Source organism: Pagrus pagrus (genome assembly GCF_965226575.1).
Source record: "Pagrus pagrus genome assembly, chromosome: 6".
Lineage (NCBI taxonomy): Eukaryota > Metazoa > Chordata > Actinopteri > Spariformes > Sparidae > Pagrus > Pagrus pagrus.
The window spans coordinates 12,799,903-12,820,464 of NC_140190.1; the positions used below are offsets into that span (position 1 = coordinate 12,799,903).

Consider the following 20,562-nt stretch of genomic DNA (forward strand, 5'->3'; position numbering starts at 1 on the left):
AAATAGCAGCTAAAGTTATCAAATGAATGTAGTGGAGTAAAAAGTAGCAGAAATGGAAACTTTACTTACTGAGTTACAACTACTTGAGTGAATGTACTTAGTTACATTCACTCACTTGGGCAGAATGGCCCCTTTAAGAGAATATGATTATTAAATGATATTTGATTACCTTTACTCACACAGCTGGTTGAGGTGGAGATCATTTTAAGTGGTAAATACAGCTTTCAGATATAGTGTTTTAAATGTATCTGCCTCTGAAATGTATGAAATTACACAAAATTTAAAATATTCACAAGTAACTCGAAAGTGTACTTACTTTCTTTCCCCCCCCCACTATTACATTAAAATAACACCAAACATGGATTTATTTTTTTTGTAAAGTAAAAACTGAAAACAGTCGCTTTGTTGATTGATTTCCCGCTACATTGTCAATGCACATGTGCATAATCATCCATAATTAATAAACAATACAAGAGTTGATGGCTGGGGCCAACAGAAGGCAGCAGCAGCTCCTCGGGTCCAGCAGTGGTTGCTGACTTGGTGGGGCACTCCTCAGCAAGATGGCTGCATTGCTGCGCGCAATAGTGGCATCCTGGTGAAATGACGCAAGCCACAGTTTACGTTCAGTCCTCGAGGCTCTGAGCTGCTCTCTCTCCAGTCTCCATAGCGCAGCTCCCGCCCGACACACAGCCCGGAAGACCGACCGGCTATCCTCCAGTGGACCGAGCGGAACCGGTTCATCTGAGTAAGTACACGCGTGAATTAACTGGTTTTAATCGTCTCCCAGAGGTGTCATTTATCCCGTGAGTGAAAACCACGCTCCTGCTCGTGCTTTCTGTCTCTCTTTTGTTGTTGTTTCCTGAGTGTGTGCCGTGATTACCCGGCGCTTTCCTTCCTGCACACTGTGAGCTTCGCATCTGTCGATGTTTTGTTGCTGTTGTTGTTGTTGCCGGTGGTCGCTGAAACGCGAACCCAGCTTTATCTCTTTTTATTGGCGATAACACACACACACACACACACACACACACAAGAAAAGAGTGCTTCAAAAAGAGACGGTTTTGGAGCGCGAGAGAGAGAGAGAGTGTGTGTGTAGTGTGTGTGTGTGTGTGTGTGAGAGTGTGTGCTCGGGGCTTTGGACAGCGCATTTCAAATTTTTCCACACATCCTGGTTGGCCGTGTGTGCCACCCCGAGCACGGACCCGAGCTGCTGGAGGAGGCTACAGGCCGTTCACCTTTATGGAAATGAAACTAAATGTACACACACACACACACACACACACACACGGAGACCGTTTGGTCTCCCACAACTCTGCCTCTGCTGGGAACAAAGCGCCCAGTGTGTCGGTGTAACGCAGCTGGACACAGCTGTTGAGCCGGGACAGAGCTCTGTGGCTGGGCCAGGGGCTACCACAACTACTGCTCCTCCTGCTGCTGCTGCTGCTGCTGATGCCCCACAGCTCCCATAGCATGATGGGAGAAAACCATTACCTTCTGATCTGAGAGGGAAGCTGCTGGATGATATTAGTGAGAGTCACTGCAGCCAGAATTAGATTTGATATACAGACTCATTTGCAGCTCATTAGCTCAAACTTCGCCCCAGTCTGTTTCCAAAATTCGCCCTCTCTCTCCCCCTCAGACAACCAGGAGAGGATATCTGCTGTGTTTGGATGGATGTGCCATATGGCCGTTAGCTACTGTAGTGGTCAACAACAACCACATCCATTACATCCAGTCGGCGGCTGTGCGGCGCCCCTGGCGTGAAAGTAGGTTGTGGTGACCGGTGTTACGGAGCCACGGCATCCTGTCACCAGCAGCTTACATCAGGAGCGGAGGGGGGGGGAGTTATAGGTTACAAGTGGCGGCAATCCTGTGAGTGAGTGAGTGTTGCAAGTCCTTCCCTCCCTGCTTGATTTATCTGTCTGTCTTCATCTATCTGCCTCCATCTGCTTTTCTCTCCCACCCTCCCTCACTTGCTTATCACTCAGAGAGAGCGAGTGTGTGTGTGTGTGTGTCAGTGTGTGTTAGTGTGTGTCGTTGCTCACATATGGCTTATGGTTCCGGTGGCTAGCGAAAGATACTGGAAAAAAACGCACAAGTCTCACTCCTCCTCCTCCGCCTCCTCCTCTTCCTCGCTCCTCTCTCTGTCTGTTTCTCCGAGGCAGGAAGATCTATTCTTAGTCCTCTTCCTCATCCCCTCCATCATCATCATCATCATGATCATCATCATCATCATCACCGTCGGGACCCAGGCCCGTCCACCTGTGGCCTCCCTCACCTCAAGCTAGTTAAACAGCAGGTCAGGTGATTATTTGGCGCCCCGTTCGGGTCATGATGCAACACCTGTGATGTCACCGTGCGAGGAGGTGGTGGTGGTGGTGGTGGATGGGTTTCCATGGTTACCGGGATGTCTTCTCTGCCTGTTTGTATGTGTGTGTGTGGGCGTGGGAGTTCCCATGACTGTCTCTTACATGCAGTTTGCGTTCTCTGCGTGGTCGTGCTCTCTCAGTGCTGTCAGGTGTAATGAGGCCGTCTGTATTGGCAGTGCAGAAAGCACAAGGCCAGCACAACATGATCCCTCTGGGTTCTGTGTGTGTGTCAGTTTGACTGAGGGGCTCGCCAGGCCGACCAGTTTGCTCTACCTGATTTGAATAATCAAAGCTCGAGGTAGTAAATGATGCAGCACGAAAACCCCCGAAACTGCATCTGTGTAGTTATGATGTGCTCTGTTATTTCTGGGTCTGCATTGCAGTGGACGTGCAGATCAGTGGATGTGGGCTGGTGGTCTTTTGAGTCAGCAGGGGTTAGCTGTGCAGCCTGCATGCTTGCGTGCTTCTGCATGCTCATGTCCCTGACTGTGTTTACAGTGCAGTTTGTCCAGTCAGGACAGGACAGTACTCATTCAGCCTGCCAGCTTTTTTTTTTCTTTTCTTATCTCTTCTTCTTGTTCTGAAGCACTGTGTGTGAATCTCTGCACAATGTTTTCCCATCACACAGAATGCATCTGTTTCCCATCACCACCTAAAATGCTCTCTGATAGGATCTCTCGCAGGCCTGATCCTGCAGAGACAATGACAGGTCCTCTGATGCACTGACGTGAGGAAACACATTGAGCGTTCAACCTACAATAATAGCCCGTACATTCAATATGAAGACAGGTGATAGAAGTGACAATAAAATAACAAGAAGTACACAACTGTCTTGGGTATCTGACAGTTGTCGGTAGATCCCGTCAACTTTTTGTGTGGATGTAGAAAAAGGGATGGATTCAGGATTTTTTCTCACTTTCTTTAACACTGCAAGATTTCTGAATCAAGCATATTTAGGTGGCTGGTATCTATGAATCAGTACAACTCGAAGTGGATCCTCAATGTGGTGATCTTAAATTATACTGTTAAGGGCAGGCCAATAATTTAGTACTGTTTATCAACTCCCAGCTGCATCATATCAACTAATGACTTTTCTTGATCGCTATCAAAGCTGCTGTCTGTCGTTTTTAGCTAACTTTCTGTCCACTGTGCAGTTAGCAGTCCCCTCCCTCCTCTCTACGTCACCACGCTTTCTTTGCCTCTTTCTTTTCTTTTAAGCGTTTTTCTTCACTTCTTTACCTGTTTGGTAGTATGAGCTGTCACTGGGAACACTGGAACACCAGAACAGGAGGATCCAGACAGGACTGCCTCTTAATGGAGTTCTGTGTCCTGATTGGATAAAGTGGGCAGGTAGACCAGAAATGTATATTTTCTTATACTACATGAGCAGGGGGAGGAGAGACATGAGTTACTGACCAACCGCTCTGTAACAGTGATTAGTGTTGGAAGAGCTATTTAACGCTCATTTTAATAAAAATTATGCTTACAGCAGCTTTAATTGCTTTATTAGCGATTGATCTGCTGATTTATTTCTCGATTAATCATTCTGTTTTTAAATTGTTAGGAAATAGTGAAAGGTTCCCAGACACACACATTCAGTGACAGTGATCTAAAACAGAGCAAAGGAGTAAATACTTGCATTTAACATGCTGCAGACGGGGAATGTTTGGCATTTTGGTTTGAAAAATGATTTGAACAATTATCAAATCAGTTGCTGATGATGATTTTCTGTCATGAGACAATTCCATTAATCGTTGTAGCTCATCTCAGATTGCTTGTTTAGACTATCCATCCAAAAAACGTTCATTTCTCAAATTTGAGTTTGGAACCGGCAAATGTTTGGCATTCACTGCTTGAAAAAAATGACTGAAGCAATTATCTGTTTGTAAAAGTGGTCACTCATTGATAGTCTGTCTGTTGACTAATTGATTCATCCTCTATTTGTTTCAGCTCTTAATTTGTGACAAATATGTTTTGGGCAAGCTGTAATTACAAAACAACAAGATTCATATGAAGAGTTTGGTCTCATGTAACACATAATGGCGTGTTCCTCCCCTCGACCAACTCATGCAAACACCGCAATTGTTTTTTATATTTTTTAATGTAAAACCTGAATGGTGATAAATGATTTCAGCCAGCACAGCAGCCGTCAGCAGACTGTGAATTATAATATCCTCATGTTCAGTGTCATTAGTCTCTTGGACAGTTGATTAAAACCTGTTGAAGAGCCTATTGAATGAAAGGCTTCCTCGCTGCGGCGTGTGTGTGCCACTGTGCAGGATAATGGACGAGGAGAAGCGCTGGTTTGCATGTGAAAGAACAACACTGTGGATGTTATATCACACCAGCCATGTTGAGCCATGAAACACGGACTCATCTGCAGCTAGCTGGTGAAAGAAGCGCTCCAAACATTCTCAATGTGCCTCATTCACACACAGATCCGAAAAGGCTTTGCCAATTATCCTGCAGCACGCTCGCCAATTACGCAGAGATTGATATTTATTTTCTTCAGCTGTGGTAATTTCTAATGAATATTAATGCTGCTATTCTTTTATTTCTTCCGGTTGTGGGTTGGTTTGTTAGCGACTCAGATGGATCTGGACGAGAAAACATAAACATGTTTGACCTTGTGTGGCTGCTGTGTTGGAGTGGGCCTGCTCTATCAGCCATCTGCAGTTGTCTGTTGGTAAACGTGGTGATCAGGCACTTACTCACACATACTTTAAGACATAAAAGGAATCATAGTAAAAGCATAAACCACAATGCTCAACACCTTTTATAGGTCTGACGTCAGCAGTAAGCAGCAGTCCTTTGTACTTTCAATCTGCTTTCTCTCCAGACTTTGTTGTTGGTGAAGTCACAGAGTCGCCAAACTATTTCTTCAGTTAGAATTTCCACCCTTTTGAGCCTCCTCTTCACCCGCCAATCACCTCAGGCTCTGACCTGCTTTTACCTCAGTCACAACTGGAAGCAGCAGAACAACAGAGCAGTATTGGAGGGAATGAAACGGGCATGACTACTTTTGCTCTTTCAGGGGAATCTGTCTCGCTCCTGAGAAGCCAGCGGTACAAACGCCAGCCAGTAATAGGCCTCAGAGGAGACATTTTATCCCCCAGCCTAGTCTGTATGAGGTGGAACAATCCGTTTCTGTATGATTTTGGTTCTACCTGCACCGAGACGTGGCCCGGCGCTGCTCACATTTCAATTAGACCTCTGTGCTAGCCTTCTGAAATGAGGCTGCTCTTAGTAATCTTCACGCCCACCGCTGCTTTGTTTCATCCTTTTCTCAGTCTGACTCCTCTAAAAGGAAATGGTAAGAGCCGTGCACACGTCTCAATTTCAGCTCAACTGGTTTTATAGGGCTGGAGTAAAAACACAGGCCTCTTGCCAAAGTGTATGTATGTAACAACAACAAAGCTGCTCCTATTTCTTTACCAGCACACGCCTCAGCTATGCGCAATGTATCTCTCATTGTCACAGAACAGAGGAGCTCCTGTATCCACCTCTGTCTCTGACCGCTTGTCACCCTCATTACAACAGCAGACAGCAGCAGAGAGAGGGGGAATGGAGACGCACACTTAAGGCAGCAGCAGACCACTCAGGAGAAACCTTTACTGTCCACCAGCGTGTTGGCACGGCTTCCCAGGCTTGTCAGACTGATGGAGTGCTTGAACTGGGACAAGAGGAGAGGTGCAGCATTCACTGCCTGGCTAGAGTAAATATTATGGCGCGTTGGCCCAGGAGTTGAACTGAGACTCTGCTTTGTCACAAAGACAGGCAAAGACACAGTGGACACACTGCAGCACACAGCAGGGGAGTGTTAGTGAAGCAACTTCAGGTTCGACACTTCGACTTTTGCTTTTACTCCAAGAGAAAACAGTGTTACATTTGTGAGGTGAAGCATTTACTGTTGCGCTAGTGTTGGGTGTTTTGACAGTGAGATGATGTATTTGTCTGCCGTCAGAGATGTTGCAATACTGTTTACACTGCGATAGCTGTCACTCAAATATGTCTCGGTCACTGTTGGACCTTTTTTACCGTCATGATGTGTACTGATATTATGGTCTAAGAGAACATAACTGTGATAAAGGATTTGATCCATGTCGTCCACTCCTGTGTCGACCTTTGTCGAAGGACAGAGGGCATAAGACCCAATCAACTGGACCGAATTACCGTGACGTCACTTCTGGGTAGATAATGAGCGGTTGATTTGCTTTGCAGAGACGGCGTGAACTCGGCAAACTTGTTTATTTCTGTTGTCATTTTCACAAGACGTATACTTAAACACGGTCGTTCGCCTGACATCTGACATCCCACCACTGTTCGGCCTGGCTACTTTCCAAGGCAAAAAAACAACTGTAAGAATCCCAATTTGACCTGGAAACCGAAACCTCAGTGCTATGAAAAGGCAGAGTGAAACATCCGGTTATATTAATAAGTAGCATATTTGGCTACTGACTGATCTAGTAGAAAGAATGCCAGTTTCGAACTGTCTCAAGTCCTGGTGGTAAGAGGGTGCACATATAGCCGGGGAAACAGACTTTGACACCACACCAGCGCTCTCCATTGATTGCCCATGTGTTCACTCTTGTTTTACCTCGGTTTCAGTCACTCTCCCTCTTCTCCATCTTGGCCTCCTCCATCAGTGCGGTTCTTTTTCTTTTGCAGTGGAGAGTTTTCACAGTTGTTCCAGTTGTTCCACTGTTACCTGGGGAAAGCAACCATAGAAAACAATGCCTCTTCCTGTTTTGCTTGCGAAAAGGCATCTACACTTCCTTTTGTATTGTAATTTGTCCTTTTATTTTTCAGGCCGAATATCAAAGTGAAAGTGAGGTTTATGGAGAGCCAATCTATATATGGATGGTGTCATTTCTTTACATTAATTACACTGTGCAATCAGTATTCACTTTAGAATAAGTTAAAGTGAAAAAAGTTGTCTAGTACCAGTTTAAGATTACAACTGTCCTAAGCTGTGTCTATGCCTCAACATGCAAATAAGGTCTCCAACCTAATGTTTGTGAAAGTGTTAGCACATGAAAGCATCAAGAGTACATTTCAGATGAACAAGATTCATACCCTTTTGAAAGAAAGAGAATTAAATCATATGTAAGCAACAGCACGTAGGACTTTTCTACCCAGAAGTTATTGTAAACAAACATTGGGAATGTAGTCCTAAACATAGATTTTCAAGTGACACTTTTCTCTCAAGTCCTGAGAAGCACTTAATTTGAGGGCTGAGTGGAATGTGTGTGGGTTTTTTACATATAAATATTGACATGTAGCTGGAAAATTCTTATTTTCACACTGAATATTGCCAGCAATTGCTTAACACACCCAGAGATGTTAAATGGAAGTCTATCTTTGTGCTATCGTTATACATGATCACTTTGCCCAACCCTATTCACTGGTTTTACACAGTAAGCCGCCACTAACATTATAAACATTTTTATGAAATTAAACATTAACCTCAAGTGAAGAATGCCAGAGACGCTATCTAATTTAATGAGCGTGACCTTCTGTTTAGTCATCCACCAACTAAACTGATCATGAGATGAGTCAAGTTATGGGTGGTTTTCTTACCACCTTATCTCTGATCATTGTAATGAATGCCCCACTAGCATATTGCAATGCACTGACCAGCTCCGTCCACTTCAGTTTAACACAGAGCAGCTCAGACCTGCAGAGCATGGCTCAGCATGATGAAGCAGACGATGAATCTCTGCTCTGTCACATGTGGGTACGCTGAGAGACCTACCCTGCAGCTCTGATTCTCCCCGTGGCTCTGACCGTGGCTGAAGTCATCGCATCCCCTCCCAGGCTTTAAATCTCTTATCTTACCAGGAAGCTGAATCACAATCAGGCACTCCTGCTTGAGTAGCCTTAAGACTGGGAAGTGATAAACCAAGAGGGAAATATCAAACCCATACAAAATACAAAATCTGTTATACACACACACACACACCTCCCAGAACGTCTTCCTAGTGTTCCTCTCTCTTTCACCCTTGCTCAGCCAGTTTTTCGGGATCCGTGGTTGCTCGCCTTGCCTCTGGCACAACCCTATGTTTGAGAAACAACCTTCACGCTGCACACTGCTCAGCCTGTGTGCTCTGTGTGTGTGTTTATGTAAGCATGTATGCTCGCATCTCCCTGCGCAGTTCCTCCTTTGACAAACTGACTTGTAAAGAAGGCTTATTCACACGACTCAAGAGTAGGTCACGTCCCACCTCCAGGTATGCAGGCATGGGCAAGCCTGTGTGTTTGCCAAATCCTGTTCGTTTTCAGGGCCTGGTCCTTTGCCATGTGTTGAGGATTCCTTTTGGCCTTCTCATGCGTTTAAGAGAGTTGGAGCCCTTTGGCTTGGATTAAAGTTTCGACATATTTTAGACCGCTCACGGGGTAAAACATTGAGAGAGACTGCCCTCTGCCAAATCTGGTGTAAGTTGAGCTAGAAATGACGCAAGACCTACAAGCTGACATCATGGCATTATTTATATCTCTAAATTAGGCTACTACTTTGCTTTGGCGAGCGTGGCCGTGATGAATGTTAAGCATCTGGAGCAAGTTGCGTGGATCGTGAGGTGGTTGTGTGCCAGTCGGTATTAGGAACTCTTATCCCCTTCAGGCGATGTGATGTTTATCAGATCATGTTGGCTCATCTTGTGCGTGTGAGTGTGTGTGACAGCAGGAGCCGGAGAGAGTTGGTCGATGCGAGGGTCTTTAGCTGACTCGCCAGACTAAGCTTCGTCCCATTGACACACTTCAGAGTCTGCAGGAGTAGGCGAGCTCAGAGCAGTCCAGCTGTCCTGTGGGTTAAATCAACATGGTGCAACGCCCCACTGTGGTCTCGCATGTGGCACAGAGTGGCTTGTTGGGTAAGAAGAGTGCACAGTACTAACGCGCTAAAAAGTGTATGCTCTGATCTCATTCTACAGTGAAATGCATGCAAAACAGTAAGAGGATGCAAAAGAGTTGTTCTATTCCTGAGCCTTTAGTGTCCTTTTTATTGCAGCGGTTCCCTCCCGAGCCTTTTTAATCCAAAAGCAGGTTCTGTTCGGTGAATGACTATAAATTGTGAGCAGTTCCATTAAAAAGCAATTTTCCTATGTCTGACTCTTTAATTTCAAGAATGTATTGAGGCTTGGTAGGAGGAGAAGAAAATCAACCCAAAATCTGAGAATAGGCAGAAATAAACAGAATTTCATGCAGCAAAAGTATGTTTTTTCACATTTCCTTCGGCTGTCATCCTTTTGTGACCCTTTAGGATGGGAACTGTACTTAATCATTGCAATTGAGGCAACAAAATTATCTTTTATTTTTTTTTTAAATGTTTGGATGGTCTTAAAAATACGTTTTTTGACAATTATGACATCTCACTGAAAAAAAAACTACATAATGAAAAAGTCACCTTTTTAGAGTGGAAGCATTAAAACTGTCATTGCATCATGCATCTTTACAGGAGACATACTATACTCATTTTCAGGTTCATAATTTTATTTTGGGTCACTACTGGAATAGGTCTACATACTTGAATGCTCAAAAACACATCAGTTTTCTCATACTGTCTCTTTAAGCCTCCCCACTTCAAATACCCAGTCTGCTCTGATTGGTCAGCTATTTTGATAATCAATTATTATTATTATTATTATCATTTATTTATTTATAAAATCCAGATTAGTTCCAGCTGCTTAAATGTGAATGTTTTGGTTTTGATAACCTCCTCTTTGACAGTAATCTGAATATCTTTGGGTTGTGGACGAAACAAGACATTTAAGGAGGTCATCTTGGAATTTGGGAAACACTGAACGGCATTTTCCCAATTTTCTGACATTTAATAGACCAAACAACTAATCGATCAATTACGAAAATAATCAACAATTAAAATAAGTGTTAGTTGCAGTCCAAGTGTGCGTCTGTCACCAAACCAAGCAACACAAAACAAACCCCTTTGGCCTTTTACCAGTGTCTTACAAAACACAAAGTTTTTGACATTTTGACTCATTAAATTTCAACACTGACTATTGTGCCATTGTGAAGCCTTATTACAGGCCCCACTGTTATTTATTTATAGGTGTATTTGGCTTTGTAATAGTCTGCCCACTAGCTGTAGCCTATATGTATAACCAAAGTAATAGCAGCTTGGCTTACAGATTCACACAGCCTAGCATTATCCCTGCACACAACAATGGCACTGGGACTGCTAGGTCTATTTTTAGCCTGCTCCTACTCACAATTTGATGTTTCAATACACACAAATCAAAGCCCTTCAAACAGATGCTGCCCACACACTGGAGACCCTTTGAAAGTTAAGATCTATCAAAGCTGCTCACATTTCTCAGTGCACTTCTTTCTGGTTTCAGAAGGGAGTCTCTGTGCGTTTGCTAATCTAATATTCACATCAGTTCTACGCTAATAGCCCAGAGTTAAGAGAAACACGACTGATCCCGCTCTTGTCTCTCTCAGTTTGCTTTTTCTTTCTCTGTAGCCCGTTCTGGCTTTTTCTTCTCTGCTTCACTGTGCTGTGATTCTCTGACAGGTAACACGCGCCCCCGCGGCAGTGTTTCCGGGTACACACCTCATCCTCCTCAGTGCAGAATCCTCATTTAAAGCAACTCTGTCAAGAGACAGATTACGCCGGATGAGATTATTTTTGAAACTTTGCCGCTGGAGTCTCTTTGCGACGACATGCGACGTGAGACTGCATTTAGAGCCATCCAGCTGTGCACGTCTGTGTGGGTGTATGAGGGTGTGTGAGCCATAATTGAGTTGTTCCAGAGCGGCGGTCGCAGTAAGAGGTGTCCCAGGCTGCCTGGAACAGGCTGATAAGCTGCTCTCTAGACTGGGACACACACACAGCTGAGGCCACAGGTGACACAACCACACACATCCAAAGCTCCCCGGGTACAGGCTCCTCTCACCTGCGGGCCCTTTGAGAATTCATGTGTAAGCCCTGCTCAGGCTCTGTAGATTAATGTTGCTTTACCTGGAGACTGGAGAGCTGAGAAAAAATATTCATACACAGATTCCCTAATTGCTTAGTTTACTGATATGACTGAAGCTAGACCAATACATTGGCTAAGCTAACATATCCGCTGATGTACTGGTTTTGGTGTATATGGTGGCTAAGCTTGCGGTAGTTTTTCTTCCTGGTGTAACACGGTTGTCGGGCATATACCGATGACCTTTTCTTACCCAATACAAACAAGGAGCCTGATAACGTTAATGAGGGAGAAGGAGTTGGTTACTTCACTGAGAAGTTGGGGGTGTGCAGCCAAATTGATCCACTGAAAACAAATGCAGTAAATGACCGTTCCGCTCTGTCGACGCATTTTTGATGAACGATGGCGGTGCTAAACTCGCTCAACACATTACAATTCCTGTGACTGATCTACTTCAAAATAAAGGTCAACTCGTGTTTCACCAGTTGACGACATTTCTAGTAAAAAGTTAGTGTGCCAGGTAATACGGATGTTGCATTAGCTCTTTAGTCCATGCTGAAATGCTGCGAAATATAACTGAAGTAATTTTCATCAGTGTTTCCAAAACAGTTTCTCTGCCAGAAATCATGATCAAATTAATTTTTTTAATATGTAAATGTTTCTCACTCTACATACAGTTCTGAACTACAACTTTCCCCTCCCCCTAGTATTTCCAAGCTGTCGCAAAGACAACTCAATTGCTTCCTCTTTCCTTAGAGTCACAACACAGAACAAAATTGAGTTTATTCATGTATTTAGTCTTTAACAGAGATGTGAAAGCAGATATAAATGGTGTCAAACTGACAAAACAGCACAGTGAAAATTAATTTTATAGGCAACCATCTTAAAACAGATGGTGTCATTATTCTGTAGCCATTACATTATGCAATTGACATTTATTTCAACAACGCTACATTAAAGCAAAAGTTATGTGTTTATTTATGTGAATGTTTGCAGATATATCATCATCAGACTAAAGCAGATCTCAAATATTGGTAATGTAGCAGCCTCAAAAATCCAGTTTCGTTCAGGCTCCAGATAGGAGAGCAGGTCATGCAGCAGATCAGGGGGCATTTAAATGATGCCTGCAGTACAAGGCAGAGCCTGTTGCACTCTGACAGAGTAAATTTGGAAGTTTGCTCTATGATCATAGAATGAATATTTAATTCTTTTCAAACATTTGAGTCGTAGTTGGAGTTTTGGTTAAACCATACCACTGCTGACGTGGAGACAGCGTACAGTGAGGTCTGACAGGGAAAGACATGATCACTCAGAAAAGCAGACAGATTGTAAACAAGCCAACAGTTTAGCTAGATTACAGTAACATAGCAACATGGGGTAGGGTCACAACCATCCTACAGCATCCACCACACCGTAGCCACTCCCTGCGTCCTGTACACCTGGCACTTTGTGTGGTGTCCAGAGAGATGGAGGCCGGTCGGCCGCAGCCTAAACACAGGCGTAAACACTGGCCTCCTGTCAACTTCAAACGCTGCGAGGATCACTGAAGGAGGGAGGAGGGGCAGGCGGCGCTCTTTTGAAGCTCTACACTCGTCTTTCTCTCTGGCCTCTTTCTTTCCTACCTATTTTACATCCTTTCCTTCACCCCTGTCCCCCACCTACTTCCTCCCTTTCTTTGTCTTCACTGCCTCTCCAGAAAGCCTCTCCAGCCACTCTCTGCTCTCTTCATCCAAGACTTGTCCTCATCTCAATTATGCACCAGTGTTGCAGACTTCATTTTGGTGATGGGCAATCATTGGCTGCCTCCTTGTGTGTCTGTGTATGTGTGCCTTTACGTACGAGGCAGCAGTCAGATGGGCTGTGTCAATGACAGCATATGGCATGTGTGAGTGACATGGGGACTATCTATAGTGTAATGTGTGTGACGCTGCGTGTGATTGACTGACAGGGACGTTCACAGCTTGGTGTCAGCTGGCCCTCAGGATGGGAGGGTTTTTCTCTCCTCCTTTCCGAATAATACTGAAGTGCGAGGTTTATTTTCAGCCCATCCTCATGATTTTAAGTGGGAGCTGTTTGAGGACACTTTAGCTGATTCAGGCCAAACACGATGTTTCAGAACGATGCTGGAGTTATCATTCAGCTGACAGAATAATGATTTATTTGTTGTTTTTAAAGCTGCACTGATTAAAACGTTTAATATTAACAATGGATCAAATATCTAACTGTGATGTGAAGGCTGTTGCTTGTAGTGATGAACCCACAGAGAATTATCCACCGACTCTGCAGTTCCCATGAGCTATACAGAACATTTTAACATCTTTTACCTAAAGAGATTGTCCGATATCATTTGTCCAGGGCCGATACTGATTCTTGATAATCAAACTGATAATTGGAACTGATTTACATTGTCGTAAAATCTTAGTGGCAAAATCTACAATAACCAGGAATGTAACTACAAAACAATTTACTTGAGTACTGCACTTGAATACAGATTATTTCCATTTCCATTTCCGATACAAAAAAAGCAGCTGCCGATAACTGGATTAATGCTGAATACCGGCCTTGATACTTGGCCAAAGCGATAATCCTTCCATCCCTACGTTTAGCTCATTGTTTTGTTTTTCTGGCCCCCAACTTTACTGTTTTGATTCATTGTCAACAACCCCATTTCCAGCCACAGCAGGCAGCTGTTTTAAGCTTAATAAGAGAGCTCAGATAAACCCACTGCACACCACCTGTCCAGCACTAAACAGCGGACAGACAATGTTAGAAACTAACCAGTGAACATAATGTAGCATTTAGCAGCTAAAGTGCCAGATATTTTCCTCAGGAGTTGGTGGAGATCAAAACAGAGCTACAAGGAGAGTGAATAATGGACTTACATGTGTTGGATGGGAAAAAAATGATTACAACAAGTAAATGCTAATGTTGCTCTGCTGGATGTATAATAGGCAACCATCATCATATCAGCGTTATAAGAATGAAAAACATCATGTTCGGGGAATAGATCAGCTCTGTTATATTGCTCTGGCAGCTTAGGGTGGTAATTCAAAATTTTTTGACATTTAAGAACAATTAATATAATATTCAATGGCATTTTATAATATGCATGTATGTATTTAATGTCATATGAATATAATCAAAACACAACTTTATTTGCAGCCCTTTTCAACCAGACCGTCTTGTTTGTTCACCCGCTGGGCCGCCCTGCTGCTCCTGCTCTCCACATATAATGACAGTAGTTATGTTTGGCCTAAAAGAAACACGGCATAATAGTTATACAAGTGATAATCTGCAACATTTTCATATTAATGCTCTCTTCCTATAATGACTCAACCTCCGGTACAAATGTGGTGTTGAACACCACGTGTGAGATAGACACTGCTGTGAGGTGAGGGCGAATAATTTTAGGTTTCCTGCCTCAGAGTCGTATATAAGATGTCCAAATACATTTTTATGAACAAATGAAAAAAGCATTTAACAGCCTGCTCTGACGTGGCGGTACAGTTTGCAGCTGTAGCGTTGACTAAATTGCATATCGGCGTGTCCTCTTTTAAGGAGAAGCAAATCTCAAACACTGTATGAAGCACTTAACATTGATTGACCCAGTTTGTTTGGAGTGAAGAAGAAGAGCCGCTGAACAAACAGTACAGTAGCCTGCATTTGAGACGTGATGTCTATAAAGTAGATCATAAAAACAACAAAACAGCAGGGTTATTCATTTTACGATGTTTGTGTCCCCGTCCAGGTGAGAGTGCGATGAGGAGAGGTGTCAGAGTGTGAGGCCATGGGCTGCACCTCGGCCAAGCAGGTGTCGGCCGTGCCCAACGATGAGGAGGGACGCGGCAAGGCCTACAGCAACGGAGACCTCTTCACCGGTCAGTACGCACACACACACACACACACACACACACACACACACACACACACACACAGACTTGCACACACAGACACACACAGATGTCAATAAAAGCTTCACAACTCCATTTCACTCCGTTAATTGCTCAGCGCAGACCCATTGCCCCGTCTGCCCTCACAATATATTCTCTTCATTACAGCTCACAGTCCTCTGGCAGTGTGTTAAGTTCTCCATTTCAGACAATAACTGTCAACACCGCAGTTTTACTGGAGTCATGCATGTTGACAGTTCATGTAAGAGTGAGGAAGTAACCAGTTAATGAGACTGCAGTGTTTGACTCTGTGCTCGCTCAGGCGTTGTGTACAGTTGCACTTTCCTTTTGACGATGATGATATTTGGGAAAGCGAAGCGAGAGATTTAAAATGGAGAACGGAAAAGGAACCGAGGCAAAAGTAAAATGGGCACTCCGCCAATCAGTCAGATTGCTGGTTGCAGCTTCCTAAATGTAAGGATTTGCTGCTTTTTTGTCATTAATGATTATAAATGAGTCTTTTGGTTTTGGACTGTTGGGGGGACAAATGGAGCAATTCGAATTTTGATTAGATTTTTTACATTTTATAGACAAAATGATTAATCTATTAATAAAAATCAAATGAAATGAAACTAACTGGCAGATTATTTTGATATGGAAAATGATCATTTGTCACTGCTCAGCCTGCTAAAACACTAGTATGATATTTTCTGTGGCTCTGGAGGAAGTTGGTTGCCAAAGTTTGAAAGTAATAAGGTTGTATGTTAAATGAATTAATATTGAGGTCTGAAGGAAAATGAGCCTTTAGGAGGCAGAGGGGTTCTGATGGACAAAACACTATTGAGTTGCATTATGGGAAATGTAGGATCCAGTGTTTTCAGGACTGACTATCTTTGATTCTGCAGTTGCAGTTATACCATTCTCTCTTTAATCCGTCACTTTTGAGTGCCCCAACATCATCAGGGAAGTGAATCCTCTGGGGTGCTGGAGTACCTTGAAGATAGAAACCCCGCAGATTGATCTTAAAGGGGAATTTCACCCAAAAGCGCATACCCTGTCTGAAGTGTGAGCTCAATTGCCTGCCGAGAGCATAAAAAACAGCAACTCCAGGCTTCTGGAGACTTGTTGTATGGCACCATGTAATGTTTTTTCTTGGCTGTTTTTTACATTTAAAACAAATTCCCCTACTTTGTTGTTTTTTACAGTTGTTTAGAAGAACGCTGCTTTGGTGTGAAGCTCCAGAAATGTTTTGTGGAGGAGGAATAACGACTGAATTTTCAATTCTGGGTGAAGAAAAGAAGGAGAAAACATATTTCTGACAGGCAAACAACATTGTTTTGTATTGCGTAGGAGTTGATAGTTTCACTGTAAAACTATTCAAATGAAATGGAAAAAAGGAAACGTCACTGTTACTGTTACTCACAAACTAGACTTATGAAACCGAGACACTGCTTTGCTTAAAGGGGTTTCAGTCGAAAAAGGTTGTGAACCACTGGATTGTTCAGTTGATTATTGACTGGATTAGATGGAGGGACAATACATCAACAACAATTTTAATAATTGATTAATCATGTCTTCGTCCTGACTGCAGGAATTTGCTGAACGGTCTGATACTGTTTCCATTATTTTAACATTACTTTTTTTTTTCATTCTTTTTTACTTTTGGACGTCACCTCACCTCGCCTCACCTTGCAAATTTCTGACATTTTCTGTGGATGTGGCTCAGGTGGCAAAGGAGGTGATCCCTTAATTGCAGGGTTGGGTTTGTGGCTCATTCCCCGGCTCCTGCTGTCAAACTGTCCTTGAGCAAGACTCTGAATCCTCCCTATTGCTCCCTATTATGTGGGTGAAATATTATAAGTCGTTTTGGACAAAAGCGTCTGCCAAATTTGATGTATTTTTTTTTTTTTTTAGAATCGATTAATTGAAAACATAATCAACAGAGTAATCTGTAATGTGTATAATTGTCAGCTGCAGCTCGAGCTTTATTAATAGCTGGCAGGCTGTTGTGCAACGAGGGGACAGAAATGAAAGTGAAAGCCAGAGAAAGAGGGAGATGATGGGCGGCAGAGGGGATTAACAGCGATTAAGAATTAGGAGCAACACTCTGCTATGACTGCACGTGGGTGGATGGACGTGGCAGATGACGATCCACAGGAGGTCCTCTCTCTGACCCTCCAAACCCCCCCAGTTCCCCTCATCCAGCCCCCCCCGCTCTCCTCCTGCGAGCTCCCTGCTCACTCGTCTCGCTTCCCTCTTCGTCTTTTAAGGAGCAACAGAACGAGGCAGGAGACGAGAGGGAGAGATGGGGGCGAGTGAAGCGTTTTCCTTGAGAGACGAAGGGAGAATGACGTGTGTTGACGCTGTTGCTGCCGCTCTTCTCTTTTTTTTTCCCTCCTCAACTACTCCGTCGCTGTTAGATCGCCCCTTCCCTTCCCCTGCTCAAGGCCTCGTTCTTCCCTTCCTCTTTCTCTCTCTCTCTCTCTCTATTTTGGGTCTCTGGCACCCCCCCTCCTCCACCTCCTCTCTCCCTCCTCTTCCTGCCTTCATCTCCCAGTGTTTCTTCTCCCCAGCTCTTTTCCTCTCTTCTCTGGCACAACATTAGGTCAGAACCTTTTGTCCTTTCACCTCCCCTCCTCTTTCCTCCCTCTTCTCCCCCCCCTCAGCCTCGCTGTCACTTGGTTAAAGGCGAGTCCAGAGTGGCGGTGGCTTGTCTGCGTGTGTTGAGAAGGCCAAAATGACCTGGATAGCGTGGGTTAGACTTATCCTAAGCCCACAACCTTAAGTAACATCCTTTTATTCACCCTCCCCCTTTTCTTCATCTCATCTTCATCCTCTCTTATCACTGTCTAGACTTCTAACGTCTCTGCAGCGTTTCAGTCATTGTCACACACTGTGAAGTCATTCTTTCCCACTTAACTCGTCGCCCTTTCCGACCCTGGCCAGGCTGCCTCGCTGCATCCGGTGTATTTCTCATGATCAAGGCGGAAAAGATTGGTCGGCCCTGGTCGGTCGGCCCGCCTACACACACGTACATCACCCCCAGTAGGTGTGTGTGTGTGTGTGTGTGTGTCAGCGTGTGTCCATGCATTTGTGTATGCTTTCATATCGGTACATTCAGTGAGGCAGGGAGTACTCATCTTGCTCGCACTGATCCGCCTCCGACAGATTGACTGCCAGTCAGCCTGTCATTGTGTGTATTTGCGCGTGTGTGTGTCCTAGATATTCTGGCTGCCCGCTCTGTCAGACTCGGGCCACTAACCCCTCCACCATCCGACAACCCACCACCCCCACCCGACTCTCTCTGGGTCGCTCACACACAATAACCGGAAAAGTCTGAGCTCCATTACACAAACACTGGAGGACGACGAGGGAAAATGGCAACACTCTCCACAACATCATGCTATTGATGACCGCAATAATCACAGTCGGAGGAGATGGGAGTGGAGATAGCGTATGTGTGTATGATTGCGTACACGGCACACTGACATGTATGCACAACATGGTGGCGTGCAGATTTCACTGTTTGTGTAAGCATTTGGCTTGTTTAGAGGCGGTTCGAGGGTCTGACCTTCTGATCTGAATTCGTGTGTCAGACGCAGAGAAAGTTGGTATGTACAGTATGAACCTGCAAAAGCATCAATGGTATGTTTTACTCCCAGCGAATAAAACTGGATCGGGGATCACTCAAACTGTTTCTTTTATAAGTGCTTCAAAGCACTGATGGCACTTCAATCATACTGTGAGCTTTCTTTATCAGACCGCTAAGTGGGCGCTTAGTTCTTGGAAATATTATCACGGTTGAAAGAGAGCCGCTGCATCCTTGAATGAACTTTTTGTTCAGAGAATTATCTCATCTTCGGAGAGCACAAAACGTAAATGACAAGCCAAACTCCCAACGATTGCAGTTTTATGTGATACAGCTCCTGGAGCGGGAGGTCAATGAGGGAGCAGCACTCATCCCTCAGTATCGCTGCTGCTGTAGTGGCCTTTAACAAGGCTGCTCCAGTGAGGTTAACTGGGGTTGTACTGGGCAGCTTCCAGGTGTGACTGTGGAGCAGGGCGTTCCTGGAAAACAACACTCATACCCAGTGAATTAAGCTCTGGTTAAATAAAGGTTTGACATATGCACTCGATACAGAACCAAGAACCAACGTGCACCAGTTTTATTTAAAGGAAAAGTTTTAAAAATACTTTTACTGCTGGTGCAGCTAACAGTTATTGTCATCGACAATTAATCTTTCAATTCTTTTCCTTGATTAATCGATTAGTTGTTTGTTCTATTAAATGTTGGAAAATGTCGATCAGTGTTTCCCAAAGCCCAAGATGATGTCCTCACATGGCCTTATTTGTCCCAAAGATATTCAGTTTACTGTCAAAGAGGAGGAAAGAAACCAGAACATTTTCATATTAAAGAAGCTGATGCTGAAGATAGACGAAGAAAAAGCAAGTAAAATCAACCAACACACTTGTTGCCCTCTGTTTTTATCCCCTTTCTCCGATTCAGTCACAGTTAGTTTGTGTGGTTATTTTGAGACCCGGTTTATTAAGTTTACAGCCTGCCATGCTGTTGCTCCTGCATTGCTCCGTGTGCAATGACGCAGCTAAGAAATAATAGTGCGATGGTTCGACTGACCAAACATGAGTCGACTCGGGGTCTTCTCCACTGAGAATCATCGAGTTTTACAAATGCCAGACATGTTTTTATCATACAGGATAGTAATTTAAGTTTAAAATGCAATTGAAATTTATTCAAGTACTTAAATTGTGTAAACAAGCCTCGCTTTTCTAGACCTTCTTAAGATCAAATCAAGTGCATCTCTGTCTGCGTACTGTTCTTGTAGGAAGTGTTTCCCCTTCTACCAAATCATCTGACACTGTTTGTCTGCCCATCCTCAGGATATTTTCTGTGAGTTTGGTTTGTGATTTGTGTGCCTACATGACATCTGCGTCTCGTTGAATGCATCCACATGTGCGATCAAAAGCTGCTACAGCCAATCCGCGCCACACATCCTCGACACACGGGCCTGTCATTAACACAGTGCGGACATCAGTCCTCATTATCTCTGCAGGATGCCTCTCTGTCTTTGGATATTTTTAAGAAATGGTTCCAGCCTTTCATTCTTTTTAAAATTTTTATTCAGACAAGAAATGTGATGAATTCCAGACACGGTCCCCTCAGATTGCTCCCAGTGACACCAAGTCATTTCAGTGATGCATTTCATTAGAGGCCAGTATCAGCCTAATATATCAGGAAGCTAACTAGAGTCTACAAAATACAGTAATCACTGATTTCAGCAACATTAGGCTAATGAGTCACTGCAGCTGCATGCAGGCTAAAGTCTGTTTGTACAGCATGTGTTGTGTAGT

General features: G+C 43.9%; 1 protein-coding gene across 1 annotated transcript in view; it reads left to right on the forward strand.

Annotated features, from left to right (window-relative positions):
• Positions 1-423: 423 nt before the first annotated feature.
• Positions 424-20,562, forward strand: part of LOC311259176 (uncharacterized protein C1orf21 homolog) — a 31,610-nt gene continuing 11,471 nt past the window's right edge. Inside the window, exons 1-2 of the mRNA XM_084356116.1 lie at positions 424-745; positions 15,051-15,180. Coding sequence (XP_084212242.1) covers positions 15,090-15,180 — 91 coding nt within the window. The 5' untranslated portion in view covers positions 424-745; positions 15,051-15,089. The remainder of the gene's footprint in view (positions 746-15,050; positions 15,181-20,562) is intronic.